The 21,712-nt window shown below is 55.1% G+C and overlaps 1 protein-coding gene across 4 annotated transcripts in view; it reads left to right on the forward strand.

The window, feature by feature from the left end:
- Positions 1-4,719: 4,719 nt before the first annotated feature.
- The window catches only part of LOC144735182 (chromodomain-helicase-DNA-binding protein 7-like), a 106,796-nt gene continuing 89,803 nt past the window's right edge, over positions 4,720-21,712 (forward strand). For 2 of the 4 annotated variants that reach the window (XM_078617634.1, XM_078617636.1), the window contains exons 1-3: positions 4,720-4,829; positions 7,965-9,487; positions 10,855-12,069. In XM_078617634.1, the coding sequence (XP_078473760.1) occupies positions 8,537-9,487; positions 10,855-12,069 (2,166 nt within the window). In that variant the 5' untranslated portion in view covers positions 4,720-4,829; positions 7,965-8,536. Of the gene's footprint in view, positions 4,830-7,110; positions 7,221-7,964; positions 9,488-10,854; positions 12,070-21,712 lie in introns of all 4 variants that reach the window. The other 2 variants (XM_078617635.1, XM_078617637.1) reach the window with 2 other exon arrangements.

The following is a 21,712-nucleotide window of genomic DNA, read 5'->3' on the forward strand; positions in this document are numbered from 1 at the left end:
TCCCGAACTCGCTAACAATGTGACCCAGGTAGCGAACCGACTTTTGCAAGAGGTAATATTTTGCGGGTTGAATTTCAAATTAGCCGCCCGCATTTTAACAATACCGCACGCAACCGCTGCAGATGTTTCTGGAACGTGCGTCCAAAGACAATCACGTCATCCAAATATATCAGACATGACTCCCATTGGAGCCCCAACAGTACCAACTCCATAAGTCGCTGGAACGTGGCCAGTGATAGCTGAGTGAAGCCCCATCGGAAGCACGTTAAATTGAAACAGCCCTTGCGGTGTCCGGAACGCGGTTTTAGGTTTGGAACTTTCATCCATGGGCAACTGTCAAAACCCCGATAAGAGATCCAGGGTGGAGAAAAACTGCGCCCCCGACAGGGCATCCAATGAATCGTCCATCCATGGGAATGGATATGTGTCCGCCATGGAGACTTTATTTAATTTCTGAAAATCCACACGAAAATTTTAACTCCAGTCCTTTTTAACCAGGACAATTTGAGCACCCCATAGACTGGTTGACGGGGAGATTATATCGGCGGCCAACATCTCGTTGACCGCCTGACGAACGTGGTCCTTCTTTTTCAGACTAAACCGAAATGAGTTCTGACGAATGGGAGCGGCGCCACCCGTATCAATATGGGGATGAATCAAGGACGTGCGGCCAACATCAAATTTACCCTTACTAAATACATTGGAGAATTCCCGAAGCAATGCCCGCAACTCGCCCCTCTGCTCCCACGACAAATCCGGATTACCCACACACAACGGTTCCATCCACGAGTCATCCGACCTCGCTTCCCGTTCAACCGCGGCCACGATCCTTGGTTTCGGCGCCGAAATTTGGCAAATGGCCTCTTTCGGCATACTTTCGGTTCGGCCTAAAGTCAATTTTTAACTTTCGGTCTGGTTTCGGTTTCGGCCGAAACTGATATTGACTTTCGGTCGTCATTCGTCAACTGAAGATCTATTTTTAGAATATAGCGCTAGTGCTACGTCTATCACTCTGCCTATCGGCCGGTCAGTCGGCGCTAGGCAATCCTATGCGATAGGCTGCAAACACACACACGTCAGCAGCAGCTTGGGAGCGAGGTTACAGCCGCAACCATGGTCTCTGCTAATGTGTATACGACCGGTCAACAGACGGCAGTCTGTCTGGCTGAATGCAGAAAAACTGTTGTTTCTTAACTACAACATTCGTTTGTTTGGATATAATTACTAAGCAAGTAACACCTAAAGATTTGATATTTAGCGACTCTTACTGCAGGCTCTGAATGATTAGTTCTAGATTTATTTTTCATTAAAGTCGCATTGCATCATGACATATTTCATAAATCTTGTGTTCGGTAATTTCGGTTATATACCTTTCTGTTTCGGTCTCCGTCGAAAGTCTAGTTAAACTTTCAGTTTCGGTCTCGGTCGAAAGTATAGTTAAACTATCGGTTTCGGCCGAAAGTCAATTTTTTACTTTCGGTCTGGTTTCGGTTTCGGCCGAAACCAGAAATTTAGTTACGGTCGGCCTCTAACTCACGTACACACATGGGCTCGCTCTCAGAAACACAACAACAACAACCATTCGCCAAGAATCAAGTGGTAGTGATGTCACCACGGCGCTTGCGCCAGGCTAGGTGCACTCCGAGGCCACGTCAAGCCTTCTTCTTCCGCAGGGCTGATGTAGATGCAGAGCAATGACTACAATTTCACAATTCAGGTTGGTGAAGCCCAGCCAACCATGTCAAGAGCAGCGGAGTCCATCATCGCTGTGATGTCTCCTTCGGGGTCATTGCGTCGTTCCGGTCTGTTCTAGATGACCACAGTCGCACACTACTACTGGAGAGTTTTCCATTTTCCATTTGTGTATCAGGTATCCGCATCTGCCATCGTGAGTGCAGTGGATGCTGTTTACCGTAGACCATGAACAGCTTCGTGGAAATTTAAACCACAAGGATCTTATGGGTCTTTCACACGTCGAGGAATGCTCGCTAGCAGGTCACGGGACAGACCCAGGTACTGTGGGTTGACTGAGTTGACTAACAGATGCACCACCTGTGCTACCAACTGTGCCACCTCACTGCGTTGTATCCACCCCACGGAACCGTTCGTTGTTGTGTCAGTTCTCTGTCCTTAGCTGGGGATGGGTAATTGCCTCCGAACGTTATATATTTAATTTTAAGGTCACGGTTAAATGTTACGTGTGCTTGTCCAACACTGCCAACGCAGCAGCAGAATCAGCAAATTAAGGTATTGGCGGTATACCGGTGCACGATATAAAAAACATTTATAGCAATAATTATTTATTTTACAAAACAACCGAAGCAGGATGCTTGTTGTAATGACTGGCGAAACGTCGTACTCGAATTGTACATGTTGTGGGTTTACTCTCCACACCGGTGTGCTGAACTAGTAACGAAATGGCACGTTTTGTTTACGTGACAAACCTTACTAATTGTTTGTGTCAGGTGGTGGCAGGTTTAACGACACATTTATATTTGCGCGATCTAACAAGCAAAGCCTCATGATATAATTCCCTTCACTCCTTTACTCACTGCGTTGACTACAGACGTGGACACGTGAGCTATCTTTATTTTGTCTTCAGTAACCTTAGTTATATTTTTAGTGGCGAATGCGGGGGGAGAAGCGGGGAATAATACCAAAAAGGTTGAGGCAAGCACGATTTTCGAGCACTTCGTCTTCGCCACGGTGATGGCAGCGCGCCCCGGTTGCCACCAGGTGGCGCTACCGGTCGGGACGAGGCTCCGTTTCAGAACACAGTGTGTGCGAGGCCCACCATTCCCCACGTGTGTGTGGGGGGGGGCCACCACCCCAACTCACTTGCGCCTCAACGTTCATTCCACTCACCACCAACCACAGGTGTAAGCTATGGCATGTTAACTAACACACGCCTTTCTTTCTGCTTTTAATTTTCGCTTCATTACACTATGCTTCAAGCGGCTGTTGGAAGTCGAAGGCAGTGGGTAAAGGTTCGTGCGCTCAATTTCATTTTTAGAGATTTGTTTCGTTAGGCAAGCCACGGTCGATCCACTGCTGGATGGAGGCTTGTCATCATCATGAGCTATCGTCCACTTAGGATGACGAAGGCCTCACCATTTGTTTCGTCATTCGCCATTGTCTCTTCACTGCGTGATAAATGACGCGCGCACGTGTGTTTGTGCCTTTGAAGTCTCGCTCCACGTGCTGGGAACCTTCAGCGAATGGAGCGAAACGTCGGACATCATAGGGAACAACACGCGGTCATGGGAGAGAGGCACACTACAGCCCAAAACAAACCACGTTTAATTTCTGTGCAGCAGCACAACCGAGAAAACTCCCTGCGGTAGTAACACGTCCAGGACATTTTATGCAACAAAGATTCTAGTTTTTGGTGGCCACTTTGGATTTTTTTGGGCACTGGCGAATTGCCTCCAAATCTGCGTCCCTCTCGTGCCGTGGCGGCTCGCGTCCTTTGCTGTTATAAGTTGGGGGGGGGGGTCACTTAAGGGATCCTTAGAGCGCCACCCCCGCCACCTCCTCCTCTTTAGCAGGGGTCGACAGGATCCTTTGAAACGAATTCTTGTTCAGAGTTTGTTTTGATCAACTCGTACTGACCGGCGTGGTGAAGAATGATAAAGGAACCACACACGACCCGCACAAACTTGTGTGAGGGCCTCATCCAGCAGTGGAGTGGCAAAAGGGGCTGTGCATGGTACGCGTTCAACGTTGTGCCACTGATGGCGGAAGGCCTTCCAGTAGAGGGAGCTCTAGAGAGCCCCTCTGGAGAGTTATTCTATCCCACAGTGAGTGGAGCGAATGGTGGAAATTCTAAATTTTCATGGCGGGGATCAGTGTTAAATGTTGTTCGTTGCTGGCACGTATTGTTGCTACCAATGCCTCTCTTAATGAGCAGTCAGTAATTGGCAAATGCACGTGCAAGTCAAACATAATTGGGCCACACATCCTCTCAGGGCTCTTGCGAGGATTTTCTGGATACATTTTAGTGACGCACTTTCTCAACCCACTGTTGGATGAAGGCATCTTCTACGTTATTTACGTTCATGGGGCTGGTTAGTGCGAGGCGGTGGGGGGAGGATGACACGCAGAATTGGTCCAGATGTCACTCGCTGGGATTAGCACATAGATTGATAATTATACGTTGCTTGCAAAGCCCTTTGTTGTCAATTACTTATTGTTATTGCGAGATACTGTATCATCGGGCATGTTCCGTCGCTTCGGCGTGAGAGGCGGCGGCGGCGGCTTGGAGAGGCCTTCATCACGCAGCAGATCCACCGTGGCTGCTGATGAGTTCGAAGGACTTCACTTGCCATTAATTCCCCAACACGTGCTCACAACAATGAGCACTTTAAATCTGCGACGCACGTGTGAGGGGCGGGGTTCCGGTTGCAGACTCCCCCCCCCCGCTACTACCGGAACCCCGCCTCTTAACGCCCCCCCCCCCCGCCGCGTTCCTCCGCCTCTCGGCGGACCCAAATTAAAATACCCTAGAGCGCACGCGCACCCTCGCTCTCACCTCGTCCAATCATCTCACGTTTCGCCTTACCACGTGATCGGGGGACGTGCCGGCCGCGGCGCCTGTTCGCTCTGGGAAATTAAATTAGATCCGAGCCCCTCCCACAACGGCTCACGTGACCACGCCCACCCACCCGACTCCTCCCCCACCCATAGCCCCTCCCCCTCCCCACAGCCCCCCCGCCCCTCACTCCCCGCGGCCCCTCCCCCCGGCTCCAGAGCCCGCGTCCAACTTCCCGACGGCGCGGCGCCTGGGAGCTCTGTCCGTCGGCCCTCTCGCCCTCCCGGGGCCCTCATGGGTAAGCGAGCCGGCTCGGCGGGGGGTACGAAGGTCCCTTCGCCTGCGGGGACAGTGAGGGGGGCCCTGGTTCCCCGGCCCCCCTCGGACGGGACCGCTGCCGTGCCTCTATCCCACCCCGACCCGGAGTCTTCTAACCCCATCTCATCCCGCTTCTGTTCTCCGTGTGGTGTCCCATCGTCTCCCACCATTGCCGCCTCCTGCCCATGCCGAGCCTCTCTCTCTCGACTTGCTCTCTGCTCTGTCTCTCTCCGTGTCCTCATCCTCTTTTACCCCCTCTTCGTCCTCCTCGTCACCATCTCCTCGTCCTCCTCGCCCGGGGTGTCCCAAATGGCGCTCGCCTCGACCGCCGCTCTTTTGTTGCCGTCCGCGTCGCTCCGCTCGCTCCGCCTCGCGACGATCTCGCCGGGCCCCTGAGCGGCCACCTCGTCGTGCTGCCTAGCGGCTCGCCTCTCCAATGGAGGGGTGTGTGGGGGGGTCCTCTACCCCCTCGTCTCCCCTGCGAGGGGGTGGAGAGCGCGACGAGAGAGAGAGGCGAGGGGGAGTCGCGCTCTGACAGACGCACGTGTTCGGGCCGCCACTCCACTCCTCCAACTCCCCCCCCCCTCCTCTCTCCCCACAACTCTCTAAGCCCCCCACCCCTGGTTTGTTCGTGCCCATGGGGGTAGAGTGCGCATTGAGGGGTTGTGGATCAAGGGGGGTACGGAGTTACAAGTGGGGTCGGCTTCCCGCGGACGGGACGACCCTGGCCTAACCCCGGCCGGGCCGGCATGGCCACCACCACCCCCTCCTCTATCCGAGGCTCGGCGTGGTGGCGCGGGGCCTACCGGCCTTTGTTCGCCCCCGAGGGGACACGAGGGGACCCCGGGGACTGGGATAAAGGGGGTAAGGGGGGGTTAGAGACGATACGAGGGGTCCTCTCGGACGGACAAAGACTGTAGGGGACAGACCCTCGAGGGCACGAGGTGGGGGTGGCGGGGTACTCGGGCGAGGGGGTAGAGTGACGAACCTCTTGGGGGTACTCCTGGGAGTCGGGAAAGGGGTGTGAGGGGACCCCAGGGAGTGAGGGGGCCCCATGGAGTGGGTCAAATGGGGGTAAGCGAGTCGGCACGAGGCGGGGGGGGGGAGACGATAGGGGACGCGGTGAGCGGGTGCCGGTGGGCAGACCCCAGGGATTGAGTCAAGGGGGGTAAGGGGCGAGTCGGGGGGGGGGGGTCCCTTTGGAGCGACACGGGGGAAGAGAGGGACCCCGGCGGGACCAGTGGATACCACGATCCCTCCGGAGTGGGGGGGGGGGTCGTCTGCCTTTGTAGTCAAATAACAAGACGAACAACAAGACTCGAGGTGACATCGTAACGGCGACGGTTGTAGCGGTGGACGACGCACACGGACGCGTTGTTGTGAGCGCGGCGTTGAGTAGGAAGGAGAGTGGCGGTGGTGGTGTTTGTTGTTGTTGTTTGTTGTTGTTGCTGTCTCTGCGCGCCGCGCTGAGGGCACTAAAATGGCAGCTTTTGTTTGCGCCGCCGCCTCCTGCACCTCGCCGCGTCCCCCTCTCCGCGCTCTCCCCTCCGTCTCTTCCTCCCGCTAAACACGGGGGCCACACGGCAAGCAGCAGCAGCAGCATTACCCCCCCCCCCCCGCTGGCTGATGATGATGATCACGATGCTGATGGACGCGGTTCTTGCTGATGATTGTGGTGATGGCGGTGGAGGGTTGATTGAGGCAGCTGCTGCGTTTTTCCGCTGTGTTTGAGCGAGTGTCTCTGTACGTGTGGGTCGCATGTCACACACATTGAACGGATCCGAATCTGAATGTTTATTTCTACCGGAGGAATCCGATGAGCTGTCAAGCTCTTTAACACGGATGACTGTGGTGATGTGTGATCGCGCTGATACGAGGCTGCTGTCGCTGCTGTGTTCGGTGACTTTGATGGCCTGTCTGCGTTTGAACTGGTAATGGGGACCATGACGATGGTGGTGGTGATGTCCTTGCCGATGTTGGAGATGGTGCCGCTCATTGGCGATGGTGCTGCTGCTGGTGATGCATCTTTATGGCCACGGTAGTGACGATCGCGATGGGGGTCATGCTCACCGTTGTGTTCCGACCAAGTGTTGCCGGCCCCTGCACACCGACTGATAATGATGGTGATGGTAGTGATTGTGATGCCGCTGATGGTAATGATGCTGATAGTATAGTTGATGGTGATCGTGTGGAGGTCTCCACACTTAACTGGTGGTTGGTGGTGGTGGTGGTTGTGGTGATGATTCTGCCGATGCTGACAGTGGTGGTGGTGGCTGATGGGTGATAAGGCTGCTGCTGTGGCAGCTGCTGTTCCATCGCCTGTCCACATGAAAATGGAGAGATGGTGACGACGGTGATGGAAGTGACGCCGGTTGGTTTGGTCGAGTGGGGACTCGACCTCAAACTAATTTTGTTGTTTGAGACCGGCCGAGTCGTCGTCATATTCGGAGAATCCTAGCCAGCTCGGGCCGAGGGGGGATTGTGACGAGGGGCATGGGATGTGGTGGAACACGACGGTCCGTACTTCTTGTGGTGGTTGTTTTGTAAGGCTTGGGGGGGGGGGAGGTTGCAGATCCCGCCTCAACACTTTCCTCACAAAGTAATGCTACCCCTCCATTTAAATACAATTGTGGGTGCCCCCCCTCGCAATTTTAACTTGCCCCCCCTACCCCGCCACTCACTGCCCCCCCCCCCCCCGCCACCATCTCTCGCACTGGTCTGGCGGACCCCGTTTAAAATTTAATTTAAATGCTCTTTGTTTTACTCCTTCCCTTTCGATGGCCGCCGCCGCATCAAGGACACCGAAGTCTGTGAGGCACCCTTCTAGCCGTGCGTCTGTTTACGAAAGAAAATCTGTTGTGTGTAAACACGCCTTGCCTGTGCCCTATCGGAACCAGCCCGCCACTTAAATATTTCCATAATGTCCCCCCAAAGTGGTAAGTTATGGGACACTTTTTATTATTCATAAACATTTTCCTTATCTTATGGCTTCCTGAGCGAAGGAAGAAGGAGGGGGGGGGTGGACGGTGATGTTGTTGACGGGGGAAGATGCACAACAACAAATTAAATTAAACCACGGTTGTTTATTTGTTCTTCCTCTTTCTTGTCTTTTCAGGAAATCGGTGAAATAGATGAGGGATTCCCCTTCCCCATCCCCTCCCCAAAAACATAAAAATAATAAATAACCTCCTCATCCTCCTCCCCACACCACCTCCCCACCTGCCCCACACACCCCCCCGGTCACCTCTCGAGAAAGTTTGGCCAGCAATGATGGCTTAGCGGCGGCGAGCAGAGGGGGCCTGCGCGCTGGCGTTGATGCCGTTGACTCGCAGAGCCAGCAGGAAGGCCAGTCGAGACGCGGACGAAGGAAGGAAGAGGAGGAGAAGGGAGAGGAGGGAGCCGTCCCACCACCCGCGCGGACGTGGGGAGGAGGAGGAGGAGGAAGAGGGACTGCGACGACGACGGGCATTATGGCCGACCCTATGATGGATCTCTTCGAAGATGGCAACATCTTCGACTCGGAGAGCCTGCCGGGGCTTGGCGCCGAGGCCTTCGCCGATGGTGGAGGTGCTGCTGCCGACCCCCTAGAGCAGCAGCTGCAGATGGAGCAAGGCTACGGTGGGATGCAGCAGCAGCAGTCTCAACAGCAGCAGCAGCCTCAGCACAAGCTACACCACTACGAGCAGTATGCGCAGTATCAGTCGCCCAGAAAGTACCCGCAGCAGGGGGAGCAGGGCAACGGGATCGCGGGGCCTCAGGGCCCGCAGTACCACCCCAACCCCCCCACCGGCCAGTACGGCCTGTGTCCACCCTACATGGATGCAGACCCTTTGTGGGGGGGGCAGGGCCCGGCCAGCGGGCCCCCTGCTCCTCCGCCAAACTCCAATGCGTACCACCAGGTTGGACATCCGCCACCGACTATGCAGACGCAGCAGCTTAGCTACATGCAACCTCACCACGACTATGCCTTACACCAGCAGCAGCAGCAGGGCCCAATGCAGCCTCCCCAAGGTGGGCCTCATCCGCCTGTGGGGCCGGGGCCACCGCCGCCACCCCCCCCAGCAGAGGATGAACCAGTACGGGCCGGACGGCCGCAACCCGTACATGGGCAGCGTGGCGGTGCCGCACTCGCATGGCATGATGCCGCCCCACCAGGCGTGTGGCCCACCGGCCTACATGCAGGCCCCGGGGGCGCCCCCGCCGCCACCGCAGCAGCAGTATCCGGTCAGGGGTCAGACGAACAGCATGCCTCCGCCACCCCCTAACCACGGTGCGAGCAACTCAGGGCAGTTCCCTCACCCGTACCAGTACGCCACGCAGCCGCAGAGGCCTGCCAACCCGGGCGCAATGGGCCACGACGGGCCGCCGGCGGGCCACGGCTTCGTAGGGGGCCCCGGGAGCCCCCAGTTCCTGCGGCACGCCCAAGGGGCCATGAATGTACACCCTCTGAACCCAAACCAAATGAACCAAATGTCGGCTATGCAGAACACTGCGAATCCTCAGAGCCAGCCACAGTCGCAGCACACTCAGGGAAACTTCAGCGCGTCCCCCATGAAGGGAGGAGGCCTAAGCCAGCAGCCACTGGGACCTGGCCAGCAACCGAGCGGATTTCCCGTTATGCAGCAGCAGTCTCAACAGGTGAGCTCCTCCCGTGATTGAATGGATGAACGAATGGAATTAATTAATGAAATGCTTGCGAAGCGTGGCTGGGAGAGAGAGAGCACACGGTGATAGTTTGTAACGTCCGGAAAGTGGGATCTGTGGGGCCGTGGATTGGTTCCGATGGCTGATCACTCCGCCCCGTGTTGAGGACTACCAAACCGACTGTGGTGGATGAGACAACAGTGTTCAGCCACCACCGCAGTGCAGGTCACAACAGCACGCTCGCCCACCCACTCGCTCGTAATTGTATACACTCGCCCACACTCATCCACGCTGCAGGGGTACAACCGCACACTCAACCACCCACTGGCACTTACACACTCACCCACTCATCCACACTGCAGGGGTATAACTGGACACCCCCTCACCCCCTGGTAATCTTGCACACGCACCCACTCTCTCATCCGCACTGCAGGTCACAACTCTTCTTGCTTGTTTCCCTCACGCTGTCCTTATTTGGAATTCCCTCCCATTGTCTCTTTCCCGAATTTCCATTCGTAACCTTGCCCAATTCGAGAAACTGTGTTCACTCTTATCTGTGACCCCTGTGGGCGTGATATTTTATTGCTGGCCGCCGTAAGGTGTGTTGGATAAAAAAAACTGAAGGCAGCTTGTATGGCACTGCACTGCTCAGGTGTCGATGAGTTTTTTTTAGCAAACATAGGCAAACAATTTAAATTCACGGCACTGGCGTTACACTCACAAGTATTGTGCCGCACCAACGTCACAGTTTTGTTAAAATATCCTGTATGGATCTCACTTTTAAACGTCTTGGTGCTGAATAACTTTATACCGTTGAGGTCCGTTTTTATATCAAGTTGGTTAAACTTAGGTTTTCAAACTTTTGCTAGAAATCTTACTTAAAAAAAAAATGCACGTGCTAAAAATCATCTAGATTTATTTACAATTGTTTATATTCGAATCTGGGCCCGTTCTTTTCATGGGGTTTTTTTTCCCCGCTTAATTCGGATTTGTGCAGCGTCTGAATGCAACGCTCCCGTTTCACACTGCTGCGGTCATAGATGGGTTCCAAAAACGTCTTCCCGGTGTCGCTAAAGTTCTACAGATCTGGTCGTACTTACCTATCGGGATTGTAAGAGTCACTCCCCCCCCCCCCCCCAACTTGATTATACAATTCCTTGGGGTAGGGAGGTGTGGAGGGCAGTTGCGTCTTATAATCCACCAGAGATTCCGGTGCCCGTGGGAGTTAATCAGCGGAGGTTTTGACTTCGGATGTGGATGCCGTGACCGGCGGAGAGATAGATCACTGGGGGGGAGGGGTGGGGTTGGAGGGGGGGTCGTTACCGGTGTCCCCAACCTTTGGCGGTGCTCGTGTGTGCCAGGTGACAATGGTGGGCACCGCTGGGCCTCAGCCTGCCTCCAGCGGCGGTGGCATGGTGGCGCTGTCGGGCCAGCGATTTGTGCTAGCGCCGGCCCACTCGGGCCCACCTCATCAGGGCCCACCTCACCAGGGCCCACCTCATCCTGGGCCACCCCATCAGGGACCTCCTCACCAGGCTCCCCACCCAGGACCTCCTAACCATGGTCCCCACCCGGGCCCTCCTCACCAAGGCCCCCACCCGGGCCCTCCTCACCAAGGTCCCCACCCGGGCCCTCCTCACCAAGGTCCCCACCCGGGCCCTCCTCACCAAGGTCCCCACCCGGGCCCTCCTCACCAAGGTCCCCACCCGGGCCCTCCTCACCAGGGTCCCCATCAGGGCCCTCCTCACCAGGGTCCCCACCCGGGACCTCCTCACCAGGGTCCGCCTCACCAGGGACCCCCCCATCATGGGCCTCCTCACCCAGGTCCACCTCACCCAGGACCTCCTCACCCAGGACCTCCTCACCAGAGTCCTCACCAGGGATCCCCTCACCAAGGGCCACCTCATTCGGGCATGACTCACCAAGGCCCACCTCACCCAGGATCTCCACATCCAGGACCTCATCCAGGTCCTCATCAGAGTCCTCACCAAGGACCCACTCACCTTGGTCCTCCTCACCAGGGTTCCCCTCACCCGGGACCCCCTCATCATGGCCCACCTCATCAGGGTCCTCACCTGGGACCTCCACATCATGGCCCACCTCACCAGGGGCCTCTACACCCTGGGCCACCTCACCCCGGCCCCCCTCACCAGGGACCCCTCCACCAGATGTCACCTCATCAGATGTCACCTCACCAGATGTCTCCGCACCAGATGTCACCTCACCCTGGCCTACCACACCCGGGCCCACCTCACCCGGGCCCCCACCACCAGGGTCCCCACCACCAGGTGCCACCTCACCAGATGCCACCTCACCCAGGCATGCCTCACCAGGGCCCTCTGCATCAGGATCCCTACCACACAGGCCCACCCCACCAGGGACCCCCTCACATGGGGCCCCTCCACCCGCACATGGGCCCCCACCACCAGGGGCCCCCCATGCAGGGCCTACCCCACCCGGGCTTGGGGGCAGCGCCGTCTTCGGCGGGGCCCGTCAACCAGCAGCAGCAGCCGCCCCCCATGCAGATCAAGCTCCAGATAAAGCTGCAGCCTAAACAAGGCCCTCCAAGCACGCAGGTGGGTTATCCGCGCATCGCGAGCGCCGGCGGTGACGGTGATGGAAATCTGCGCGGTCGTCTCTTCTTACGTAAATCTTCCCGGCACTATTTTTTGTTGTTGTATAAGTGAATATCAAGAGGGGAAAAATAAGCAAGTAACGGCAAAAATTGGTATTTGGTTTAACCGTTTGCGTGGGGGGGTTAGCGCGGTTGCGCCGCGCGGCTCTGAATGTTTTTGTTTTCTGGGCAGTCTACCGCGTGGCGCGCCGACGTTTCGACCCTCGTACGCACAGTTGTTGAAAAAAACCTGCCCTGCCCCCCCCACCCCCCAAAGTGTCGGTGTGCATTCCTCGTGAGCGGAATTCAGTCTTTTTTCGCTCGACGTTCTGGAATTGGGAGCTCCTTCAGGAACCGAACGGCGTGCGGCGGAATGAGCTGCAAGAATGATTTGCTGGGGTTTCTTTGTAATTTATATGAATATATCCACCCCCCTCCCCCCCTGGTCTTTGCACCTGATTGGCTCACAAGTGATGACATCGCATTTATCCCTCTAAGACTGAAACAGGAGGATTTCTCCAAAATTAATGGCTGCCGCGTGATGATGCCGGTTGTAATTACCGGCGAAACATTGTACTCAAATCGTAAATGTTGGGGGTTCACTCTCCATACACCGGTGTGCTGTACTGGTAATGAATTGCCATGTTTTGTTCACGTGACAAACCTTACTAATTGGCTGTTTCGGGTGGTGGTGTGTTTTACGACACATGTATATTCACGCCATCTCGCGTAAAATAAAGCTCTTATAGTTTGAGGATTGAATTTCTTCAGCTGCGTGAACATTTCTCAAACGTTTTCGGTTTTTAACCCAAAAGAAAAAAGAAATGTTTTCTCTTTTCCCCCATCGGTTGGTTTGTGAAATCTAACGCGGCGTTTATTTCGTTGAAGAGATTCTGCAGATTTCTTCCTCGGAGTGCTTATCACACTGCTGCTGCTGCTGCCTTGGCAGAGAGATTTTCTTTCACGATCAGCGGACAGCGATAGAAGGTTGGGGTGGGGTGGTGTGGGTGAGGGGGGGGGAGGTTTGTCAGCGTTTGGTTTCACGGCGGGTATGCAGCACAGCTGGCTGAGAGCGCAGCAGCGGCGTGTTTTTGTTGTGCTTAAACCACCTCACCCTCCCCCCCGTTTTTAGGTCACTTGTTGTCGTTTGTTTTCGCCAAAACTTCGGACGTTCCGTTCCGCCAGAGAGAGAGACGGAGAGACCTACTGCACAACGTCGCGTATCCGGCCCGGCCAATTATCCGCTGCCGCCCGCGCCCTCAGTGCGTGCCGCCACTCGTCCTTCTGTCGGGATGTTCGCAAATGTGACCTCGTCACGTGCGCTGCCATGTTGCTGATCTCGTGTGCATTGGCTGCTAATGCACAGCGAAGGATTTCCCGTTACCCCCCCTACCCCGTCCGGCGTCCGAAGCGGCGCACGCTTTATTTGTGTCCGGTAACCTGTTTGTTGTGCATGGCGGCATAAACCGTCGCATTACATGGATGTTCACGTGCACGCGGACCTTTCCGCATATTCGCCTATAACCCGTCCAACCTTGGATGACCAGTGGTGTGGGGGGGGGAGATGTAATGATGCGTCGAGCAACCGGCAGACGTAGCACGCCAGGGCGTGCGTGCGGATGAACGTTTTTTTATTTGAGTCGGATTTCACGTCCCCGTCGCATGCGTATGTGTTACGTTCAGGCCGTCGGAGGGAGCAAGGACTGTACAAACGGGGCTTCGGAGACTAAATGCTAACCAATCGAGTCTTGACTTGGGTTCGCGTGGTCGTGCCGTACGACCCTCCAATGGGGTCGTTAACCGCGGTTCGTTGCGGGTACCATGTCCGACTTTTTGCTTCCCATGCCCTCTCCCCGGTAGCTTCTTGCAGTGCTCAGGGGGGGGTGTGGGGTTCGATGGGAGGGGGGGGAATGTCTTCAGAAATGTAAAGAAGCTCCCGAGCACGTGGAGTGCAACGTTAGACGTGGTGGGTTCGAAATTGCGCCAAACAACGACATGCGCTCCAACGTGAGCCGCTCGCCTCGGAGCTGCGCGCGTCGTATAAGGACCCCTCAAATAGTTCTCTGTTTGCCTGGGAAGGCTTCACTGAGTCTCAAGGCTCTTTCAGGATGGGTTCTGCAGTGGCATGTTGGGACAGTTCCGTAACGAGTGTGTGCTTGCGTGCTGGGTGTGTGCGTGACTGTCCGGTGACCTCCTGTCAGCAGCGAGCCTTCGACACTTCACCTGGCCTCAAAGTGCACCTGGCCTGGCGCAGGCGCCGTGGTGACGTCACCGTCGCTTGGTGGCGAATTGCAGCTGTTGCTATTGGCGTTGTGTGTGTGACTTGTGAATGAGTGCGCGTGGAACTTTGGTTCTCGCGATCGGTGGTGAACCTGAACCATCGCGTGGTGCGGTGGAGGCCGGGAGATCACAATTGGCCGCTCTCTAAAAGAAGTTTAAATTTTTTATGATGTGAAACCCAGACAGCGACGTCCTTCTGGCCTGGTTTGTTACATTTTCGGATTTGACCGTGCGTGCCCAGGCCGGTTGTAAACAAAAAAGTTATATTTAAAAATACTTTTTTTAAAACACACTTTAATGAAATGTACCGTACGAGTAATGGCAGAACTCCACGACTCCAGGAAGTGGCCCCGAAGCTTGCCATAACGTAAGGGACTGTGGTGATTTATAGCCAACGTCAGTTGAGCGTGGACAATTAGACCCAAGCCAAAACATAACATATAAAACAGATGGTTTAAAAATATTTGTTTTATTTTTAATGATAGAATTTGTCATCAGTATGACGTAAGTATACCAAGTTTGCAGTCTACCACATTGGGAAGTGGGTTAAAATTGGGTTACAAGATTTGAGGATATGACAACAACAACAACAGAGTTAAATAAAAGCGTGTAAAAAAAGGGATGGTAATGTGGACGTCCTCCGCTGAGATGATTAAATCAATCCCCTATGCAGGTGCTAGATCTGCTGTTGCATAGCTAGATCCGAGAGCCTTGGGAGGAAGCATTCATGCAGCAGTGGATTGACCACGGTCTACGATTATAACAAAAAATGTGGATTAGACAAACACGGTTATATAAACAGATGCTGGTCACTGAGTGCTGTGAATTCTAGTGATGTTCTAGAAGGGAGAGCTGACATTTGCCAAAATTACAGCTGCTTAATTGGTTTTACTCATGGGGCAGGGTCAGCCTTAAGTTCTACACTGCTTAAGTCGAGTAGCTAAACGCTTAAACGTAGCAACCCCCATCATCACCAGTGAACCAAGTAATTCGCCTCCCGTGCAGTGTGACGCTGAAGCCAATGGAAAGCAAGGCTACGCTCACATCCGGTTACCAGTAAACAAAAGCAGCATGGGTGGGGGAAGGAGATTTTTGTTACCTGACCTCACAACATTTAAGTTGGCTGCCCGCTTGACCCCCTCCGGCACGGGGAGCGAAACGTCGGACACGGTGCTGGGCAACACGCGGTACAACCTGGAAACCCATCGGCGGGGGGGGGGGGGGAATGTTATAAAAAATAAATTCATTTGGCAGTCGGTGACACGCACACGCGCGGAGTGGTCTCGGCGTGTCCCCCGTTAGCTCCGTGTGCCTCGGGCGTGGAGGGCGGGAAGGCGGAACGGATAGCAATCGTTTCCTCGGGCATTCCAGAATCAGAATGGTTTTTTTCTTTATCCTGGAGAAATCCCGATGAGCTATGAAGCTCTTTTTCCACAGATGCCCAGGGGGGGGTCACCCTGTGTTGACACGGTCACTCTCTGGAAATGGCCTCCTCCTGGCACACGCTCGCAGAGCCTCTTTGTGACGGGCTAAGGGCACTTGCGCGTGCGTGCAAGTGGGTTTTTATTTTTTATTCCAGCTGTGGATGCGCGCGTTACGCATTTAGCACCCAAAGTCAATTAAAATTAAAAAAAATAGTGAAACGGTTCGCATTTCATTACGGGATTCTCACATTAAGGCCCTAATTAATTTACAAGCGGGCGCATGCAGGAGTGCTGCTGATTTAAAGGGTTTTCGCTCCCGTTATTTGCATTTAAATTGTGGAAGGGGGGCTCGCGGGAGGGCGGGCGTTGGGGTTTTAGCGGGAAAGTGAGTGTGAGAGGAAGGGGGGGGGGGTACGGTGTGCTCTCGTTATTCGTGAGGAATGCTTGAATTAATTACTTAATACGTAAATAAGCAATTAAATATATGGGGAATTATCGTAACGCAAAAATAAGAATTGGTTGTAAGAAATATAAAGTAAATAAAAATACATATTACATGATGAAATAATAGTTTTTGAATGAATTTACCTTTATCTCTCATCACTTTATCCCTGATCACTTTATCTCTCATCACTTTATCCCTGATCACTTTATCTCTCATCACTTTATCTCTCATCGCTTTATCTCTCGTCGCTTTATCTCTCGTCGCTTTATCTCTCGTCGCTTTATCTCTCATCATTTTATCTCTCATCGCTTTATCTCTCATCGCTTTATCTCTCATCACTTTATCTCTCATCACTTTATCTCTCATCGCTTCATCCCTCATCATTTTATCTCTCATCGCTTTATCTTTCATCGCTTTATCTCTCGTCGCTTTATCTCTCGTCGCTTTATCTCTCGATACAGCAGTCATGTAAAGTTCCATATGGGATTTGTGGATAACTGAAATCGCAGGTAGCCAAGTTCGTGAATGAATAGGGGAATTCTGTTGTCGTTTTGACAACTCTGGAGCTGGTTTTAAAGCTTCGGGTAATGACGGCAAACGCTTCGCGATTTTCAGAAAGCAGTAAACCGTTATTTGCATTTAAATTGCGGGAGAGTGCGCAGGTCAAACGGATTGAGGAGACTGAATGTGGAGCACCGTTTTGTTTTTGTCTTGGGGTGGGTGGCTGGGGGAGGGTGGGGAGTCAGGGGGGGGGGGCACGTGGGAAAGCGCGTCGGCGAGCGGCTAAATTTTTGCCAAATGCCGCCGCGTGTCGTTTGGCGTGACGTCCCGACGGCGGTTCGCTCCGCGTGCCGCCCCCCCCCGCCCCCCCAGGAGCTTTGCCCAGGAATTTGCTTTCCAGAAAAGCTCCCCCCAGCGCGCGGAGCAAAACGTTTGACTTCGCAGCCGAGCAAACGGGGGGGGGGGAGGGGGGGGGACAGCAGGTTGCACCCGAACACGCGATCAGCACGGTGCGAAAGAAGTTCTACATACATGCCTACACTGGAGCTATGGCCTTTTAAATCGGTTAGATGGAAAACTCATTTCTTAAGAACTGAATTTTGTGTTTAGTTTGTTGTCCTTCCCTTTCACCTCCGATTAGCACGGTTGGCCAAGTACGGCGTGAAAGAAGTTCAGCATACATACATATGTACGGCACAAACGCAAAACGTGTACGCCGGTGCTTCTGATTGCCCGATAAACGTTGTTGGTCTCCGTTGGCGGGAACGGGGAACGTTGACTTCGCGTTGCTTGGTTTTGGGTGAATTCTAACGTGGGGTCTCGTCGCTTTAACAGCGCGGTGCACGGTAACACCTCGGCACGGTCGTGCCACACACTTGGTGTGACGGTCGATAGGTCCCCGTGTTGGCGGACAGTGTCTGTTCAGTGCCGCCCCTCGCCGTTCTGAATTTGAGTCGGCGTGTCTCCGTAATTGGCAACTGTCTCGTTCAGGGCCCGTGCACGCGCATGTGTGCGTTTCGCAACATCCTGTGGGAAATGTTACATCGGATACTGGGGCGACCAAACAACGGGGGAACGCGTCTGACAGTGCAAGCTCCAAATATACAGCAGGCGACGGGGTCGGGATCGAACCCATGACCACCTGCATAGCAGGCGAGGTAGTTAACATCTCCGAGCCACCGCAGCACATCCAGCAAATGAAGATTTCAGCAGTAGCATCTTCTCACGTGTCGGCAGGCGCTCGCCCGGCTCCCAAGTTTTTTTCCTCCGTCAATCCTCCCCATGCGGCCCACTCCTCCCCCCGCTCGACTCTGCTCTTCAGAGCGTGCTAATTGGCATTCTGTCTGTCATTTGCACATCAAAGGGCTACGTCGCCCGTGTGTCCTCCCTGAGCATTCGTAGTGCGGGGGGGGGGGGCCGCTATCGCTGAGCCTCGGTGCCTCCCTTTGTCTCCCCCCCCCCCGCCAGCCTCCCACAAACTTCCAGTAAAAAAACTCGATGCCAGCCGTGGGTCTTGATGGGAAGAGGAGAGAAAGTGGAGAGGATGGAGGCAGGGGGAGGGGGGCGCTGCTTCCTCTGACCCAAAACAAAAGGGAGCCATAGTGCGCTCTAAGTAAAGGCAAAGTTGCAGCCCTGAAATTGCTCGCTGGCGTGTGAAGGTCCCTCCGCTCCGGGGAGCCTCCGGGGAGGGTATTTGGTCTACTCTTCCGCACGCCGGGTAGACGGTATTGTTGAAGAGGAGGGAGGGCTCCCGCTTCACCCTCACCGCGCACGACTAACCTGCCGACCGACGTAACCCCGCATCTGTGCGCCCACAGTTCGCACTGCTGGGATCAACAGAGGCACGGCGGGGGGGGATGTGGCGGCGGGGGGGTGATGAAAGTAACTCGCAACTGTCGCTTCGTCGCGCTGCGTCAGATCAAATCGGTGACCCTCCGCGTCCCAAGTCCAGCGCGTGCCAGCCACGGCCATTGCACCCGCGGCAAGCCTCTCGTGCCGCACAAGCGGCTCGACGTCGCTTGGCGTGAACCCGGCGCACGGATCCCGGCGTGTTCCTGAAAAGCCTCGTGTGTGGGGGGGGGGGTTTCTTTTTCCTCCTCGGCCGTGTTTATTTTTTTTTCTCGGAGTCCGGGGGCTGCCCGAGGTGCGTGGGCGATGAAAGACTCCACGGTCGCCACTTGGCGTAGCCTTCACCGCGAGCGCCGCGACCGCGCGTGCCGGCCGCGTTTGGTTTTTTTTCTCTACCTGCCGACCCGCGCTTGCTCCGCGCTCGCTCACTCCGTTGCGAGCTTGGCGGTGGACCGCGAGCTGTTGCGCTCTCGCGAGCCAAATCCGTCCTCGGAAGATAAACGGAGAGGAAAACTTAAAGCGGGGGGGGGGAGGGAGAAAAATGTAAAAACCCCAGGATTGATGTAACCGAGTTACTCGCAGTCAACAGCCATTTCATTTGGCCGTTTGGATCGTGATTGGAATTGGCGGGGAGGGAGGGAGGGGAACGCCGCGATGGCTCCCTGGGCGGCCGAGTGCGGGGCGAGCGGGGCGCGCGGCTGTGGGTTTGGCGGGGCTGTGGGTTTGGCGGGGCGCCAGTTGCTCGCGCCGCTCGTCTCGGGATTTGTATCGGGGTGCGGCGGGCAGGCGGTAGCCACCTCCGTCAGCGCGGCGTGTGTGTTCAGCGAGCTGGGCCGACGTGGGTAACAGGCTGGCAGGGAGGTGAGAAGAGAGTGGCACCACTGCGGGAAGATATCCGTGTTTGTTCGGCTGGCGCTTGAGTTCACTCGCGTTGCTGCTGCTGCTCAATGCAGGTAATCGGTGAGTGTAGGTGTGAATGTGTCTTTGTGCTTATGTGTGCTGCGCTACAAACCCAGCGACCCGAGTTGGATTCCCACTCACGGCCGATACAAGTGACTATTATCTGAACCAGTCCTGGGCCTCCCCTAGGTCGACTCGGCCTCAAATGAGTACCTGGTGCGCTGTGTAAACATCGGCACTGGGGAGACAAAGGCGGTCGGGCGTCGTGTTGGCCACCCACCCCCCTCGTGTGCCGTGCCGGCCTTCATAGGCGCTACACGCTCACAGCACTTGCCCCAACAGTCTGTTAAGGCTACACAGGGATCTTTGTGTGCTGATGTGAGTGTCTGCTTATTGAGTGTAGGTGTGATTGTTTTTATGCCAGGGGAGTGTATTTGCTAGGTGGGTGTAGGAGTGTGTGTGTGCTAAGTGAGTACAGGTGTACGTGGAGGTAACTGCAGTGCAGTGTGTCGCAGGGAGTGGTAGTATAGTGATAGAGGTAGGAACAACAGTTCCACACTGCCCACCAGGGTTTATTTGTCTGTCTGTCGTGCATTGCCACGCCCTCGATTTGTATTTCATAGAAGTCTTCGGGCGGGCTCGGCACCACGTGACGCGCCGCCCCACGCAGCTTGCGCCGCGTGACACGGATCGCACGGAATGTGCTGTCCAACCAAGTTCCTACCTGCCCACTCTGAAGGAACGTGTTTATCACACTGCACTACCAACCTGATGACACAAGTTGGATTCCCGCTTATGACTTACCTCGATGGCGAGTGATATTTCAACGTATCCTCCACCTCCTGTAGGTAGGCGTATCCTTAACTTAGCCTTAAATGAGTACCTGGTGTAGCATGTAAACATCTAACGGCGAGAGAACGGTGACCGAGGCATGCATGCATCGCACAGTAAAATGCAAGTCGCAAGTGGCCGCCTTCGTCGACGAAGTGTTTCTTCGTTGTAACCGTTGTTATTGGTCTCACTTGTGAGATTAGCCTCGGCTGGTAAACTCAAACGATGCCCTGGGACTCGTTGGTGCTGCCCTGGCTGCCCCGACTGTCCCTGGGGCCTGTCATCACCATCGTCGTCGTCGTCGTTGGTTGTTGGCGCTGGGCCCCGGTTGCCGCATGCCGCGCTGTGCCGCACTTTTCCTCCCCTCTCCTTCCGCCCGCGGTTCCTGCCCTTGCCGCCACCCCCTCCATGACCAAATGTCGACATTTGTTTTTGTTCGTGAAACGTCTTGAGATGCGATTGCATTTTGGCAGCGTGGACATGAGAACGGTTGTTGTTTTGTTGTCGTGAGAAGCCTGGTCTGCTTTTAGGTTTTTGAACACGACACCCACGACTATGGGTGTGCGTCTCATTTTAAATTTAACGGTTGTGCTGCGATGGAGCGTCGCACAATGTAACGTTAACTTGGCGCTGCCCGTGTGCCATAATAACAACCGGTCGTAGTCCGCGGCGGGATTACTCGGCTCGCTGGCGCTTGGCGTCGTATGGTCGCGCACGAGCGCTCGTGTGCCGAGCGCATCTGCCAGCCATCTCGGTCGGTCAACCCACGGCACCCGTGTGGGCCTGTTCCGTGACCTCCTGCCAGCAGCCTTAGCCACTTGACACGACCTCCAAAAGCGCACCGAGCATGGCACAAGCGCCGTGGGGACGTCACTGCCACTTTGTGGTGAACGGTTGTCTTGAGCGCGCGACTCGGAGCAATGTAGAACTTGTGCCCAATGAGTCGTGCTGCCCCTATTTGCGCCACAGCCATTCCGAGGTTCGCACGCTGAATTTGAAAATCGAGAGCTCCACCGGTTTGAGTTTTCAGTAAATCTCCCGTGCGCGGCAGTTTGAGACGATGATGTTGCAAGTGTTCTTAAATTCCCATCCCCCTCCTCACCGCATCTGTCCACCCGGCGGCGTGAATGTGTGCATCGTCGGTCGGTCAGTCGGCAGGCCGCGTGTGGTGGGGTAACGAGTGGATTATGCCAACCTCTTCCAAGGCTTCTGGCCATCGTGGAAGAGTAGGCCACACTACCCACCGACAGCTCCCTCCTGCCGGTAGGTGTTTGAGCAAGCAATCGCAGCGGCTGTGCCTTTTACACATTGGCTCCACTATATTTGTGGCAAATTGAAGCCTTCTCGACCATCGTTACAATTTACTTGAGCCAGTC

The sequence above is a fragment of the Lampetra planeri genome, chromosome 54, assembly GCF_965212315.1.
Source record: "Lampetra planeri chromosome 54, kcLamPlan1.2.h2, whole genome shotgun sequence".
NCBI classification, from domain to species: domain Eukaryota; kingdom Metazoa; phylum Chordata; class Hyperoartia; order Petromyzontiformes; family Petromyzontidae; genus Lampetra; species Lampetra planeri.